The sequence below is a fragment of the Lethenteron reissneri genome, chromosome 64 (genome assembly GCF_015708825.2).
Source record: "Lethenteron reissneri isolate LAM-NWPU_2019-01 chromosome 64, ASM1570882v1, whole genome shotgun sequence".
In the NCBI taxonomy this organism is placed as follows: domain Eukaryota; kingdom Metazoa; phylum Chordata; class Hyperoartia; order Petromyzontiformes; family Petromyzontidae; genus Lethenteron; species Lethenteron reissneri.
The window spans coordinates 13,545,223-13,562,569 of record NC_083842.1 but is presented as its reverse complement, the minus strand read 5'-3'; the positions used below and the strand labels follow the sequence as shown (position 1 = coordinate 13,562,569).

General features: G+C 45.4%; 1 protein-coding gene across 1 annotated transcript in view; it reads left to right on the top strand.

Moving 5' to 3' along the window:
• Positions 1 to 1,322: 1,322 nt before the first annotated feature.
• LOC133359033 (kinesin-like protein KIF2A) overlaps positions 1,323 to 17,347 on the top strand; it is a gene marked incomplete at its 3' end in the record, with an annotated part of 33,858 nt that continues 17,833 nt past the window's right edge. The window contains exons 1-4 of the mRNA XM_061577404.1: positions 1,323 to 1,611; positions 11,977 to 12,074; positions 13,048 to 13,200; positions 15,115 to 15,169. Of these exons, the coding sequence (XP_061433388.1) occupies positions 1,557 to 1,611; positions 11,977 to 12,074; positions 13,048 to 13,200; positions 15,115 to 15,169 (361 nt within the window). The remainder of the gene's footprint in view (positions 1,612 to 11,976; positions 12,075 to 13,047; positions 13,201 to 15,114; positions 15,170 to 17,347) is intronic.

The following is a 17,347-nucleotide window of genomic DNA, read 5'->3' as shown; positions in this document are numbered from 1 at the left end:
GCGCGATGACGTCACACGACGTGGGGGGGGTGGGGCGCGCGCGACCGTTCCCGCAACGTCATCACGCAGCCGCTGTGCGTGATGACGTCACGACGGGATGGTGGGGGAGGCGCGCGACCGTTGTTCCCGCAACGTCATCACGCAGACGCCGTGCGCGATGACGTCACGGTGGGGGGGGGAGGCGCGCGACCGTTGTTCCCGCAACGTAATCACGCAGACGCCGTGCGTGATGACGTCACGAAGGGGTGGTGGGGGGGATGCGCGCGACCGCTGTTCCCGCAACGTCATCACGCAGACGCCGTGCGTGATGACGTCACGAAGGGGTGGTGGGGGGGATGCGCGCGACCGCTGTTCCCGCAACGTCATCACGTAGACGCCGTGCGTGATGACGTCACGAAGGGGTGGTGGTGGGGATGCGCGCGACCGCTGTTCCCGCAACGTCATCACGCAGACGCCGTGCGTGATGACGTCACGAAGGGGTGGTGGGGGGGATGCGCGCGACCGCTGTTCCCGCAACGTCATCACGCAGACGCCGTGCGTGATGACGTCACGAAGGGGTGGTGGGGGGGATGCGCGCGACCGCTGTTCCCGCAACGTCATCACGCAGACGCCGTGCGCGATGACGTCACGACGGGATGGTGGTGGGGATGCGCGCGACCGCTGTTCCCGCAACGTCATCACGCAGACGCCGTGCGTGATGACGTCACGAAGGGGTGGTGGGGGGGATGCGCGCGACCGCTGTTCCCGCAACGTCATCACGTAGACGCCGTGCGTGATGACGTCACGAAGGGGTGGTGGTGGGGATGCGCGCGACCGCTGTTCCCGCAACGTCATCACGCAGACGCCGTGCGCGATGACGTCACGAAGGGGTGGTGGGGGGGGGTAAGTGCGCGAATCAAAATTGAGCTACCGTTCAACATTGCACGGACAGACGAAAGTTTAATATGAAATTCCATTAAACAGTGCACACTGTTAAAGAATAAACGAACGGACCAAAGTTGATTCCATAATAATCGTAATACTAACAACATTATAACATCACGTCCGCGTGCGTGCGTGCGTGATGACGCAGGCACGCGCGGCTCTCGTGCGTGATGACGCAACGCGCGCGGCTCGCGTGCGTGCGTGATGACGCAGCCACGCGCGGCTCTCGTGCGTGATGACGCAACGCGCGCGGCTCGCGTGCGTGATGACGCAGACACGCGCGGCTCGCGTGCGTGCGTGATGACGCAACGCGCGCGCGGCCCGCGTGCGTGATGACGCAAGGCGTGCGTGATGACGTACGAGGGGGGGGGGAGTAGTTTGTTGGGAGGTGCCACAAGTGAACCTCCCATAAGGCCGCTAAGTTTAAAAAAGGAACCGGCAGAGACGCTGAGCAGCGGCGGTGGTTGTTGTTGTCTGTGGGTTTGTGTGGAGTTGGTAGAGGTCAGACAAACAAACCTCCCCTTCAACCAACTTCGTCGTCGTCGTTGTTGTTGTGTGTTATTTTTAGGTGCCTCCCCAATTTTTTTTTGGTTGATTTTCTTTGAATTTTCGTTGGAGAGTGAAGCCCAGCAATGGCCACGAAAGGAGTCGAGGTCGGCATGGTGGTCATGATCAATAGGAGCGACGGTGAGAGGGTGCGGTGGGTGGTTGGGTGGGTTGTTGGTGGAGATTGTTGTTGTTGTTTGCGAGTAGGGTTTTTAAAAAGAGTGGTGGGCATCGATTTTAGTTTGGAACGTGGCGCCGCCTCCAGCAGAAAAACCAAAAAAACGTGTTGGCAGACATGCAAAGACAAAGATCCCCGTGTAGCCTGTAACAGACTGCAGGGGCAAGTGCTGTTAGCGAGTAGCAGCTATGAAGGCCGGCACTGTGGCACCACGAGGAGGGCGTGGGTGGCAAGCACCACCACCACGCCCGGCCGCCTTTGTCTCTGCCAGTTGGCGGTGTTTGCTACACCACCGCAGCAGGTACTCATTTGAGGCCGAGTCGACCTAGGGGGGAGGCCTAGGACCCGGTGCTGTTGGCCGTGGGCTGGAGTCGAACTCTGGTGGCCGGGTTCGTAGCGCTAACAACTTCACTGCCGTGCCCCATACAGAGACGCGCATGGACACATCGTATTGTTCCGTGTCAAAGTGAACATCTCCACATGTTACTTTGACATGGCACTGAGAGGCATTGGGAGTGGTATTCAGTCGCACGAGGAAGACCTCAATCCAGATGTTGATGATTAGACTTAGTACTTGGAAGTAAAAGAATGGGAATAGGTGATTTTATTCTAGATTTGAAGTTTTCGTGGCCGCAACGATCAATACTCTTTGGTTCATTCGGTAAAGTCATAACAAGTTGCTGTGGTTGTCCCACCTGATGAAGGACGCTTGTGTTGTGGCCGAAACGTCGTGGTTTAATTTTCTTTATTTTATACCTACCTGGCTTTATCGAAAGAACCAAAGAGTAACACAATTTTTGTTCCTGGGTACTAAATGTGACTTTTTTTAATTGCCTATGCCTAAAGTTTAGAAAATGGCTATGCCACACAAACTGCTTTTGTGACCAGGGCTTTACGTGAACGAAAGCCACAAATTCACAAGTTTTCTCATTGAAAATAGGTAAATTGAACCTTGTGGCGGTACCATGTCCTTGATGCAGTCATTTTTAGTCTTTTTCTTGGTTAATTTTTTGTTTGTATTCCGACCGCAGGTATTGTGGTAAATGCAAACATGACTCCTTGTAAAAAAGGTGTCAGTTTTGTTGGCAGATAAAAGGGTAAAAAAACAATTCTCATTTTGCTACTGGCAAAGGAGGTTCCAATGGTGTTATTCTTTGTTCTTTCGGGAAAGTCACGTAGTTAGAAAAGAAAAATGAAATATATATTTTTACAAATAAGTTGAAAATAATCAAAGCAAAAAAACCTTAGAAGCAGTTGCATTTTGAGGCTTGCCCCCCCCCCCCCGCTTGTGTTGCTATCGAAACGTCGTGGGTTTTTTGCTTTTATTATTTTCAATTTTAAAATTGAATAAAAAATATATTTTTTATCTACGTGACTTTACCGAAAGAATCGAAAATATGAATCCCTGCATTCACGAAAGTTTAAAGTCAAAATTCATTCTTGGTTTGAAACTTTCGTGACTGATGACGACCGCTTGTGTTGCGATCGAAACGTCGTGATTTGTTTTAATTCAATTTCTAACTACGTGACTTTACCGAAAGAACCAAAGAGTATAAAAATTCATTTTTAGTCTGTGTTGATGGTCAGCGATGCGGCAATCGAATCATCTCGACGAGCTGTGCACGATGCACTATTAAAAGTTGAATTTTTCGACAACGGATTTTTTTAATGCTAATGTTTGACGTTTTGACATCGCGGAGTGTGGCACTGATTTCGGATTGATTGGTACCCCAGTCACGGAATTAAGTAATACCCCTGGGAAAAATATTGTCCCATAAATAAAATATTTAATAGCCTCGGCCATTTTTAAATCCTTTATATTAAGTTCACTTGCTTGCTTGCGCGCTTACGACCGTGCAAATCTTTCGGTCGTTTTTTAACCCACTTCCCGTGATCCAATCGAGCTAACATTTTGCACACAGACTTGTTGTGCGTGACAATTAATTTTCGTGAATATTTTTTTCCTAAATTTGACACTTTTTAGGAACAAATTATATGTAATTACCAATTGCTTAATGGTGGCAGGCAATCATCTGACCCATAGGTGGCAGCCATCTCAAGCCAGAGGACGAGAGGACTCTAGCCGCCACGCATATAAAGGATTTATAGTGATAAACTTTGTTTTTACGGGTTAATTTTTTATGATTTGGTACCCCCAGAAGAATTAATTAGTGAGTAAAAAAAGCAATGTTGTGCTGTACTATTCTCTCACTTCTATGCTCCTCACTGTCACCAGCGTGGTGACGTATCGTCATTGCCCCCTTCACGACCTGTACCGCCGTGGGGGAGACCCTTGCCCTGCTAACGGTGGATTGATACGCGTCTGTAAAATGATTTTTTAAACACATCCTACAGCGCTAACGTGGTAACAATTATTAAATGAGCGCTGTTCATATCACAAATACCGTAATTGGGCTCTAGCACTTTTATAGAGATGCGGCGTCGTTCTCCACACGGCACAATTGCTGGAACCTAAATTTTGACTGAGAACTTTCGTGACTGCAGGAATTCATATTCTTGGTTCTTTCGGTAAAGTCACGTAGATAGAAAATAAAATAATAAAAGAAAAATACATTGAAAATAAAAGCAAAAAGCCACGATCAAAATAGTTAAATAAAATGTAATTGCAAATAAAAAAAAAGCTTTTATTTTTTTTTTTGCTTGTATTATTTTCAATTTATTTTTAATTAAATTCTATTATTTATATTTTCTATCGAAGTGACTTTACCGAAAGAACCAAGAATATGTACTAGAACCTGTTCTCTGCGTGGTCCCAAGAACAAAGATCCTGGATCGGATGGCACAAATAATTGTGCATTGATTCAAGCAACCATTTTGTGTGGGAAGAGGCAACAATTCCGTGACCGACCTTAGGGGGTCTGAACTGGGTTGACAGGAGGGTCCTGTTACTGGTAGGAACCACCTGGTTACACAAGCCCACAGGGGATTATTGTGTCCGTCCGTCCGTCGTGCATACAATAATGGGAGGGGTGGGGCTGGGGGGAGGGGGCTGGGTGGGGTGGGGCTGGGTGGGGTGGGGCTGGGTGGGGTGGGGCTGGGTGGGGTGGGGCTGGGTGGGGAGGAGCTGGTCACCCCGTGGTGCCCTTATAAAACTCAACGTTTAACCTACTCATGCCGGCTTGTGCCCGTTCTCACAGTCGGCCATATTTGCAGAATACACCACCCTGGCCATTGACCGAGCAACCCGACGTTCCTACCAGCTCCCTCCGCAGGAATGTGTTAACAGTTGGCTGCCTGCATTTGAAGCTCGGATCTCAGCGATGCAAGCTCAGCAATCTGACTTGTGAAGCCACCCGTCCACCTCATGATGCACGGTTCTGCTTGGGTGAATCAGGGAGCTAATCGTAGGCACACAATCAGGCATCTATTGTCACACTCACCATACATACGTCAAACCTTGCGTGTGAGAGTCAATCATTTGCGATTCATGAAAGTGTTACGCGAAAGGTACACTTACATCACGTTTAGGCTATAACGTTTAACCTACTCACGTCGGCCAGCTCCCTTCGCAGGAATGTGTTTGGATAGGTATCATAGCTGTCACCCCCATACGGCTGTCCCCTGTTATTCTTTTACAGGGGAAATTGAGTTTTCAGGTCCATACGGCGTACAGCCGTTTCAATACGGGCAAAAGCGTTTTTTTATTTGTTTGTGATTTTATCCCTTATGATGGGATTTTGTAGGATGAACGTTGAGATTTCTAAGGGCACGGAGTGACCAATAAGGTCGGAATTGGTCTGTAATACGGTAGGCACTGATGAGGCTTTGACGGGTATGTATCAGAATTTTACGAGATGCGAGTTAATGTTTTTTTTTCTTGAACCGAGGAAGCTTATATTAGCAGTAATTTGAGCGATTACCTTTCTGTGGCGTGTACCCATTTGTTATCGCTTGGTGGGCAGGTGGGGTTGGTTGGAAGGGGAGTTTAAGAAGCCTGGCCATTGTGTTTTTAAATCCTTTATATTAAGTTCACTTGCTTGCTTGCTTGCGTGCTTGCTTGCTTGCTTACGACCGTGCAAATCTTTTGGTCGTTTTTTAACCCACTTCCCGTGATCCAATCGAGCTGACATTTTCCACACAGACTCGTTGTGCGTGACAATTAATTTTCGTGAAAAATGTTTTCCAAAATTTTACACTGTTTAGGGAAAAATAAATAAATATTTAATTACCAATTGCTTAATACTGGCAGACAATTATCTGACCCATAGGTGGCAGCCATCTCAAGCCAGAGGACGAGAGGACTCTAGCCGCCACGCATATAAAGGATTTAGAGTGAAAAACTTTGTTTTTACGGGTTAATTTTTTTTACACTCTTTTTTTACACTTTTTTTTATTTAACTCACTGTTGTTGTCGTATCCTCAAATCTTGTAACTCAATTTTAACCCACTTCCCAATATGGTATCTACTGCAAACTTGGCATACTTACGTCATACTGATGACAATACTATATTCTATCATAAAAAAATAAAAAAACATGTTTTTAAAAACATTATTTTTTAGATGTTATGTTTTGGCTTTGGTCTAATTGTCCACGCTCAACTGGCGTTGGCTGTAACTGACCACGGCCTCTTACGTTATGGCAAGCTTCGAGGCCACTTCCTGGAGTTGTGGAGTTCTTCCATTACGAGTACATTTCATGAAAGCGTGTTTAAAACAAGTTTTTTTTTAGTATGACTTATTTACTGTTGCGCTGAGAGAGCGATGGTATACGCACCATGGATCCCTCGATTGCAGGTCCAGTGTCAGCTAAATCATTACATAACGGCAGCATGAGAGTTGAGTTTAATGCGCCATAGGAATGTGGAATTTTCACCCGTGATGAGAGAGTGAGTCTCGTTGCCTCGTACGAAGGAAGCTACCTACTTCTCTTGTGCTGACAACATGGGGCTGCATACGTGTGCTATGAAGAAGGACCATTGCCTGAAACATCACCTATCATCTAATTTGTTTTAATCATGACACGATATTGATGGCAACACAATTGGAAATTAGTTTTGGAGATAATGGGGAAATGTGTCCTGGAGTTCTGCCTTTGTGTACATAATTGTCCATGGACGTCATTAAAATGAATAAAGCAATACTAACTTACAACCCTTAGTCAATTCACTTCTAGATGAAGACCTTCCCATTCAGTGTCGGTTGTAGGTGTTGTTTTGCCATATCTATTAGATTTTTTTACCAGGTAAGGCCCACTGAGCCATAGAGCTATTTTTAAATCCTTTATATTAAGTTCGCTTGCTTGCTTGCGCGCTTATGACCGTGCAAATCTTTCGGTCGTTTTTTAACCCACTTCCCGTGTTCCAATCGAGCTGACATTTTGCACACAGACTCGTTGTGCGTGACACTTTTTAGGAAAAAAGAAAATTTCATATTTAATTAAAAATACCAATGTGATAAAAATGAAACTCTTACTCAAGAAAAACAGAAATGAACAATAAAATAAAACCGATGCCACGCATATAAAGGATTTATATTGAAAAACTTTGTTTTTACGGGTTAATTTTTTCAGACACGAACTGGCCGCATGATAAATCAACGAAGTGACTTACCATTGTCGAAATGTATAGCAGCCGAATACTCCTTGCTAGTCGAGGCATGTTGGTGAGGTCGGGTGGGTAGTAGCAAGCGTGTCGTACTACTGCTTTAGACATCACTTTTCACCAATGTTAGCCATTCCCTGGGATCGAATTTGGGTCTGGTGGGTTCACGGCGCACGTGTGCCTCCTAACCACTGCACCCACCGGTGTTCACAAAGCACTGCTTGGCTTCTGGCGTGCGAGCCCCTCTGAGTCTACATCTCCGTCGGGAGCAGAATTACATAACTGGGGTTGCCCATGGAAACTTGAGGCAGTCTGCCGTTATTGACCACAGAACAGATGCACCAAGCTAAGACCGTCTTCAAGCCTTCACCGTCTTCACCAGCGCTCTTGCACACAGTGGTGAAGTTTCCGTTAAGGAAGAGCGCGAACTTGGCTACGTACGGTGCAAAAAAAGTTCATAAGTACATTGTCCTCATTGTTGCTTTCGATGGACAAACGGAGCCACGATCAAGACCGGAGGGGTAAGTTGTTTTTGAACGGCCATTGTTGTTGCCGATTTAAAATATTGAATGTGGCCGTAGCAACATATTTGGCCGGCAAATCTGTGGACTAATTGCCGGTTTAAAGTGAGATAACAGAGGAAAAAAAACTATCACCATGCTCATTCGAGTGCAGTGCTGTTCTCTAGCTCCGTGTTAGGAATCCCACACTTATGGCATGGACTGCTTTTTCTCCTTTTACATGGACACAGCAGCTGATGCTCACTTTCTTGCATCGGTGTGGAGGAAACGCCACATTACCTTGATGGGGGCATTGTCACTTGATAATTCAATAGAGCAACCCTGTAAAGTGGTGACTTATCGCTACCAGGTGGGGCTCCGAACATTGTTGATGATGAACGGAGTTAACCCTGGCTGGGATTTAACCGCAGAAAACCCTGGTCTCGTCTGGAATAACAACTTTGTCTTAATACCATATAAAATACTTGCTTCATCCAACACAAAACGCTCGCCTAAAGGTGTAAAATATACCATAATAATTTACCGTGATAACCAACATTGCCCAGAATGTGGTGAAACTACGGCATATCACACTGTAAGAGTCGCAAGAATCGTATCGTTTATTTTGCAAAAAATATATATCATGATTATTTGTTGCTCGTTACATTTTTTCTCATTTAATTTACCGACAATAAATTATTCTTGTATCAATTATTACTTATTAAAGTTAATAATAATGAAAGTAAAATTAAATATCACCCATTCAATCCGCACTTTGTAAAATGTGTTCTGGAGTAATTGACTGCATGATGGTTGTATGAGATGTTAACTACCTCGCCTGGTGTACTGGAGGTCGTGGGTTCGATCCTGACCCCGACTCCTATGTATTTAGAGTTTGCATGTTCTCCCCGTGGTCTTGTGGATTTTTATTCGGGTCCTCTAGTTTTTACTTCCAGATTTATAATTAACATGCGTCTTAGGGCATTTGGCCACTATACATTTCAACATCAGCCACTTTTTTTACTATCATATGTGGCCAGGTCGCTTCCTGAAAAAGAGCTCTGTGGGCCTTACCTGGTAAAACAATACATAGTCTCGTTTTATGTTTAGACCACAACAACTCACTCTGCGGACGTGGTCAGCGACAGACCGCAACGCATTTTGTCGACGACTATGCCCTGACCTACGACTCCGACGGTGGACTTGGGTCCGTCCCTCCGCGCTGCTGATGAAGCGGCTGTCGCCCTTGCTCGGCGAGACGAATGTACAATAATGATTAAAAAAAATAAAATCGTCCATGTTGTTTTCGCCCAATACAAACCTTCGCATTAAGGGACCTGAGGCGGGCAAAGCCACGGTCGCGGTGACACGAAGCGGCATCGCTCGTGCCGTCTCCATGGCTGCGTTCCTTTTGGGGGTCCTTAGAGTGGCTGCTCATGCGGCGTCATCTTTGAAGGCCTCCCTTTTTGATGTGCCGGTAATCTCTCTACTGTCCGATTCGTGGCATTGTTGCTGCCACAGCAGCAGTAAACCTGCTGTGAAATCTATTGACTTTTTTTTCCCCACCAAATCTTGTCCCGCTTTTGGTATCCTAAGACGAAGAATCCATTGGGAACTCTTGCCGCTTTGCCAGTTTCACAATGTGATACTTAAATTCTCACCATGGGACCCGTTTGTCTGTCTATGTATGTATGTTGAACTTCTTTCGCACCGTATATTAGCCAATCGTGCTAATTGGAGGTGCGGGACAATCGTCGGAGTCTAATGTCTCGTGCTGTGGTTTCTTAACCTGGGATCCACACATCCCTGGGGGTGTGAGATGCCCTTTTTGGGGGTGTGAGACATGGCCAGATTTTTGTTGAAGGTAAATAATCGAAACGCAAATTAAGCACAGGCACGCAAGTACTAATTTGCTTCATAAAACACATGTACAATGATCCCTCGTTTATCGCGGTTAATGGGGACCGGAACCCCTCGCGATGGGTGAAAATCCGCGAAGTAGGATTGGCCCCCTAGGAATTTCCGTATGTGTGTGTGTGGGTACCAGAATGTTTAAAATATGTATATTTATACTTTATATATATATTTTACTTAAATCTATTTAATTATCAAACCTTAATATTATACATTCTCTCTCTCTCTCTCATACGATACATATTATGGTGTTCTACACTCGCCAATGACAGTAATATCTTGAGACTTGACTCCAGTAATGACGACGACGATGACAATGACGATGACAATGACGACGATGACAGACCTGTGCAGTTCGATGAATGTGATGATGAATGATGATGATGATGGTGTTACTGCACATGTATAATGAGGCCTTTAAATCAGTTCGAAAAATCCGCGATGCACTGAGGCCGCCAAACTTGAACCGCGAAGTGGCGAGGGATTACTGTAATCATAATATAGGTTTTTGGGTCAGATCGCGTTATTTATAAATGTGTCGTAACCCTCCACCACCCGACACGGCCAAACAGTAAAAAATGTCACGTTTTTCAAAGGACAAAATAATTCACTTCTTTAGCCCACCGGTGTGCTGAAGAGAGAATCAACAGCATTTTCTGACCCAAACCCTATATTATGAATAATATTGGTCGCGAAAGCCTACGTGTTTATTAACAGACATTTTATTACAACGGAGAACCAAATGGGGTACAAGGCTGCAGTAAAGGTTAAGAGCTGCTGGTCTATAGACTCCATCGGAGCCAGATTTGTGAATGTTATAAACTAGAAACTCTGCACATTCGTCAATAGCACCATATAACAAGTATAACCCGTAAAAACAAAGTTTTTCACTATAAATCCTTTATATGCGTGGCGGCTAGAGTCCTATCGTCCTCTGGCTTGAGATAGTTGCCACCTATGGGTCAGATGATTGCATTGCACCATTAAACAATTGGTAATTAAATATAATATTTGTCCTAAAAAGTGTAAAATTTTGGAAAAAAAATGTTCACGAACATTAATTGTCACGCACAACGAGTCTGTGTGGAAAATGTCAGCTCGATTGGATCACGGGAAGTGGGTTAAAAAACGACCGAAAGATTTGCACGGTCGTAAGCAAGCAAGCGAACTTAATATAAAGGATTTAAAAATGGGAAAGGTGACATTTTGGGCAATGGACCATCTTCATAGCACGTTAACATATTGAGTTTGTGTTCTATGAAGAAGGCTCGTTACCTGAAATATCACCTATTATGTTTTTTTACTTTTAAGACTGTTGATGAATGTGAATTTTGTTGGGTGCTTGTGCACCACTGCCAACACAGCATCGGCAAATAATTTGCTTTAAACTTCATCAGAGACTGGTTTGTTCGTCAAATGTATTGGTTTAGAGGCCCTATCGGAGACGGATCTGCCAGCCTGCTACCTAAATACCACCCCACAGGCCACTCATGTGGAATCTATTGGATACTTTTCTTTGAGTCCAGCTTGGTCTATTGTCTTAAGGACCCAATCGATATGTTTTGTTGTGCATCTTCCTTAGCTGGCATTGATATCACATTTATCCCTTTATTTAAGAACGAAACAAGAGGATTTCTCCACATCTGGTGAAGTTGTACCATTGGAACCTCCATTGCCAGTAGCAAAATATGATAATTGTCTTTTTACCCTTTTATCTAGCAAGAAAACTGACACCTTTTTTACAAGGAGTCATGTTTGCATTGGCCACTACCTGCGGTTGGAATACTCTGGATGGTGCATTGTCTTTGAGTTGTGCGCCTTTTGGCGTCATCTGGTCTAACACCATGTGAGACTAGGCTCTAAGAAAAGCTGTCTCGGGTGTGGACCAATCAATTTCAAGGACAGTGCATACATCATCAGAGTTGTGTTTTTTGTTTGCATTCCGACCGCAGGTATTGTGGTCAATGCAAACATGACTCCTTGTAACAAAAAAAGGTGTCAGTTTTGTTGCCAGATAAAAGGGTAAAAATACAATTATCAAGTTTGTTGTAATTACTGGCGAAACGTCATACTCTAGTTGTAAATGTTGTGGCTTTACTCTCCAACACACCTGTATGCTGTACTAGTAACGGGATAGGCATGTTTTGTTTACGTGGCAAACCTTACTAATTGGCTGTGTTGGGTGGTGGGCAGGTTTAACGACACATTTATATTTACGCCATCTAAGCCCAAAAAAAGCCCTCTGGATAATATTGGTTTGCGAAAGCCTACGTGTTCAACTGCTTTGCTTTGATTGAAAGGACCGCGTATTTGGAACTCGACGGCGTTGCCGTGTCCCGTCTCCTGTTGTAGGCCGTGTGCATGAGGCCACCGTGATGGGGATAGATGCGATCCACAATATCGTGAAGATGGAGTGGATGGATTTGGATAATCAAGGCCGCTGCAAGGAGGTGAGCAACGGCATGGCCTTGTCTTCCAACATTGTACTGGTCTCGCGTCCTGCTGTTTATACTTTTTCTACACCCGGATCTCCTTCTGTGTCCCCATCTTCTATCTGTCTCGGACTTAATTTTTATCCTTGTGATTTATTTTCTTGGTTTGTTTGTCTATTTCTCTCCTCTGCTCCCAGCCTCCTGTGCGCTCCTGCATCTCGTTCATGTCCTTTTCTAATTTTGTCACTCCTTTTCCGCCGTGTCAAGTTCCCCTCCATGTCTCATCCTCTCCATCTCTCCCGTTGACTAATCTCTGGATTTTCAGCATCACCTTGTCTTCTATGTCCAACCCTTTCACCGTTTCTTGGTTCCCGTCTTCCTACAATCTTCCTGGCTCGCATTGTCCTCCTCCTGCATGGGGATCCCCCCCCCCCCGTCTCCAAATAACTCCATATTTGTAAACTTCTTCCTTGGCTTCCCCCTTGTGTGCTTTTGGTGTTTAGTTTATTTTTAAATCCTTTATATTAAGTTCACTTGCTTGCTTGCGCGCTTACGACCGTGCAAATCTTTTGGTCGTTTTTTAACCCACTTCCCGTGATCCAATTGAGTTGACATTTTGCACACATACTCGTTGTGCGTGACAATTTATTTTCGTGAATTTTTTTTTCCAAAATGTCACACTTTTTAGGAAAAAATAAATTATATTTAATTACCAATTGCTTAATGGTGGCAGGCAATCATCTGACCTATAGGTGGCAGCCATCTCAAGCCAGAGGACGAGAGGACTCTAGCCGCCACGCATATAAAGGATTTATAGTGAAAAACTTTGTTTTTACGGGTTAATTTTCCTTCCCCTGCACCTCCGATTAGAACAGTTCACTATGCACGGTGCGAAAAAAGTTCTAGATACATACATTGGTGGATGATTGTGCTGAAATGTGCCTGTGCGTAACGGTGGGCGTGTATCCGTCCGTCTCCATGTGCGTGCAAGTTCTCTCTCCAAGATATATACCGGCTGAACCCCAAGCTGGCTCTGAAGGACTCGGACCTGATGCCTCCCCCTGCGCGACCCGCCGTTCCCGTGAAGTTACGACCGACGCCCTCGGTTGCAAACGCACGTGTCATGCGTGGGTCCGACTGCTCGGTAAGGAATTTCGGTGTTCTCAATTCAGATCACGAATGGCGAATTGAAATTGCCAAGTGCAGCACGATCGATTTTCGTGGAATAATACGTAGCTTGAAAGTCACCTCCTAAAATGAACGTTGAATGGTGACGTCTTTCTGTTGGTGGTCCTGAACTGTTGGGTCCGGATTTCTCCCGAAGGGCAATCATTCCTGGTAGGTCTCTGCATATGTGTGCTGTGTTGTAACTCGCCGAAGTGTTTTCGGGTTGCAGCGTGGGGTTCTACATTTGTCTGACGTTTTGTTCCACGGCCGGGGTGCATCTTTAGCAATTTAATTCTATTCAATCCCCGAATATACCGTAGAACTCCTCTTTAATGACTAATCACGTAACGACGGGCCTCCATCGAACCCAATGTGTTCACTGACCGACCATTCCTCTTGTCAATGACGGGCTGTTGTAGGTACAGTAAATATGAATTAATGGATTGATTAACCACGTGTCTTTTTAAGATTATGTGTTGTTAGTATATTTATGTTTTAATTAATATCCATTGTTTAAATATTTTAAAGTAAGTTATTTGGGTGAAAAAGGGTAACTTTCGATGCTATCAGAACGAATTAAGCCTTTAATGTGCATTTCCTTTACTCGCTTAATGACCATATCGCTTAACGATCGGTTTTGTGGAGCCAATTACCGTCGTTAAGAGGGGCATCTACTGTAGCGTATGTATGTTTAACTTCTTTCGCACCGTACGTAGCCAACCGTGCTAATCGGAGGTGCAAATAATTATCAGGCGTCCTGCCGAACAAGACGGTGTTCAACCAGAATACATCGGAGAGCTGTAGGGCCGATCATTGGTCACATATTCGATTTAATAGGGTCCGTAAAAAAATTAACCCGTAAAAACTAAGTTTTTCACTAAATCCTTTATATGCGTGGCATCGGTTGTATTTTATTATTCATTTCTGTTTTTCTTGAGTAAGAGTTTCATTTTTATCACATTGGTATTTTAAATTTAATATGAAATTTTTTTTCTCCTAAAAAGTGGAAAATTTTGGAAATATTTTTTCACGAACATCAATTGTCACGCACAACGAGTCTGTGTGCAAAATGTCAGCTCGATTGGATCACGGGAAGTGGGTTAAAAAACGACCGAAAGATTTGCACGGTCGTAAGCGCGCAAGCAAGCAAGCAAACAAGTGAACTTAATATAAAGGATTTTAAAAAACTATTCCGTTTTGACCGCAATTACAAGATGCTGTTGACTAATTCCAAGTACTAGTTTTATTGGCCCCAAAGGGATCATTTGATTGAGGGATACACTCTGAATTAGTTTATTTAATTACATTTAAAAGTACAGTTGGTCATCTTTCAGTGGTTATTAAAGGTTTCATGTCGTCATCATAAAAAAGTCCCTCCCATGCCATCGACCATCCCACACAGTCCTGCAACATCGCATCGGCACGCAACTGTTCTCTCACGAATACATGCAGCCCATTTGTCTATCCACTGCTGGATGACTGCCTCCCCCAGTGCCTTTTGGGTCACGGTGGTGGTTTTTGACGTGAATTCACCACGCTCGCCTTTCTGGGTTAGTGAAGGTGGTGGGGTGCATTGACGTGGGGCGCATGGATGCCACTGTACAGCAATAGATGTTGCCACACAGCTGCCCACTGCACAATGTATGAACTATCTTTTTTACAGGTAGGAACAACAGTTCCACACTGCCCACCAGGGATTATTTGTCTGTCTGTCGTGCATAGCCACGCCCTCGATTTGTATTTCATAGAGTGCTTCGGGCGGGCTCAGCACCACGTGACGCGTCGCCCAACGCAGCTTGCGCCGCGTGACACGGATCGCACGAATGCGCTGTCCAACCAAGTTCCTACCTGCCCACTCTGAAGGAATGTGTTGCTTGTCTTCCACTCCCAGGTCGGGAACAGCGTCGTCGGGCTGAAGCAAGAGCCTCTGCCTCAAAGGAGTGACTGTAAGACATTGCGCCAGAGAACGACATGGCAGGCAGGGGCAGCATACTCGATGCAACCAGGAATAATCACAATACCTTGCTGATCTCGTCACAGAGCATAAACCATGACGCAAACTCTGGTCATCCTTGCGGTGGCTTTTGGCTAGACATAGAACAAAGTCGGTCACCGCATCCAAATGCGCTTCTGTGGCTATCCGGAACGCTCTTCCTTCTGACATTAGGAAGCCACCGGACCTATGCACTTTAAAATGCTAGATTTAAAACAAATTTCTTTAAAACTGCTTTTTTGTGTTTAGTTGTCCTTCCCCCGTCCCTCCGATTTAGCACGGTTAGCTACATACGGTGCGAAATAAGTTCAACGTTTGTCCATGCATACGGGAGAGCAGGTTACCGAGACAAGTAATGGAGACTTTGTGGGTCTGGGTAGCATTTCGATGGAAGTTGAGATCTTATTTTGTTAGCAAAGTGTGTTTTTTGATAAACTACGCATCCCGTTTTTGAAGGATAGAGCAGTGAACTTTAACGTTGAGAGACAGGTGTTTGGGGCAGGGGTGTAATGTATGTTACTGCACATGCCAAGAGAACTTGAAGAGACCAACTGGAATAGACGCATCTGCCACGTTAATATTATTGCCATGGCCCATGATTGTCATGATAAAGGCAACTTTTGGGAGGTTCGGTATGAAACGTGATAAGAAAGTCTTGTAGTTGTGATTGGGAATAGGAGGTTGCGGTGGGGGGAACATGCATACAGGATGGAGGGGGGGAGGGCAGGCTACTGAGAGGCATTGGAGTGGTATTCAGTCGCACGAGGAAGACATCAATTCAGATGTTGATGATTAGACTTAGAGTACATAGAAGTAAAACAATGGGAATAGGTTATTTTCATTGGTGATTCTACTGATGAATTCATGTTCAAAAGTGGTATTGGAAAACCTGTAATCTAAATGTGGATATAATTGAGCTTGTGCATTTCAAGCTTAATTTCACACATTCTAGACACCAGAGACAAACATGTTAAAATTATGATGTTACAAACACATTTAGCTGGAGTAGGAGTGAATGGTTGTCTTTTCCGAGTGGTTTTGATGAGTCCGAAAACTGAAAATCCAATTTGCAGGAATGTCGGTTGAGTTGCGGATAAGCTAAGGGGCACATATGTAAAAATTAAGATTTAAAATGTGAACGTGACCCACAATCCCCACCCACCCCTTTCCTGAAAGTGAACCGCTCCTCGTGGCTGCGCCACCGAAGTTGCGAGTGTTGCGGACAGTGGCGTTGCAGCGTGCCCGGGCAGGCCACAAGTGGCCCCCTGAGTGTTTCGCTTGAGTTGGCCGCTCCTTCTGTGTAGGGCTGTGGGCCGGGGAGCGGCGGTAGGTGTGAGGCACAGGGAGAACCTCGGTGCTCCGACACATCCTCGCTGTGTTTCCGTCCGATACGAGGCTTTGAATTTTGGAGTATGGCGGGCAGGCGGCCAGGGCTAAAGCCTCGCCCAGCTGCTTGTGTTTTTTGAGGGACGCTTGGTTTTGGAGCTGCTCTCAAGCTGCTTACGTTGGCCCCGTCGTCAAGTGCCCCCCGAGGTCCTTTGTTAAGCTCGGGCAAGAGGGAAATTCTTTAAGAAAATAAATGATTGGTGTTGGTTGGGTGGCTCTCGCGGGATGCTATGTCGGAGCGCTGCACCATGCAGCACCATGGACGTCAGTGGAGCTAGCAGTGGAGTGAGTAAACAGGCCAGTGCATCTGTCGGGGGAGCCCAATGCTGGAGGAAAAAGAGGTGGGGGGGGGGGGGAATGGAAAACAGGAGACCCCGTTTCATTCCTTGTACCAGGACCCATGTCAGTCGTGCTGCGCCGCTGACATTGTAGATTATTGAAGAGCTGCTGTGGTAGTGGACGGACTGCCACTTGGGGTGGGGGGGTGCTGATGCCAGTATCAGGACAATGAGTCCCCAAGCCCAGGTGCTGTTTCAGTGAAGGTAGTCTGTGCGTACAGGGACTCCTCTATATTATTGGTTCTTTCCCTTCTACGTGACTTTACCGAAAGAACCAAGAATATGAATCCCTGCAGTCACGAAAGCTTTAAATCAAAGACTCCTCTACTTATGAACATTCGACTTGCGAACTTTCAGAGCTACGAACGAACCTGTCCGTATGTCCAGTTACCTGTTCGGACCGAGAA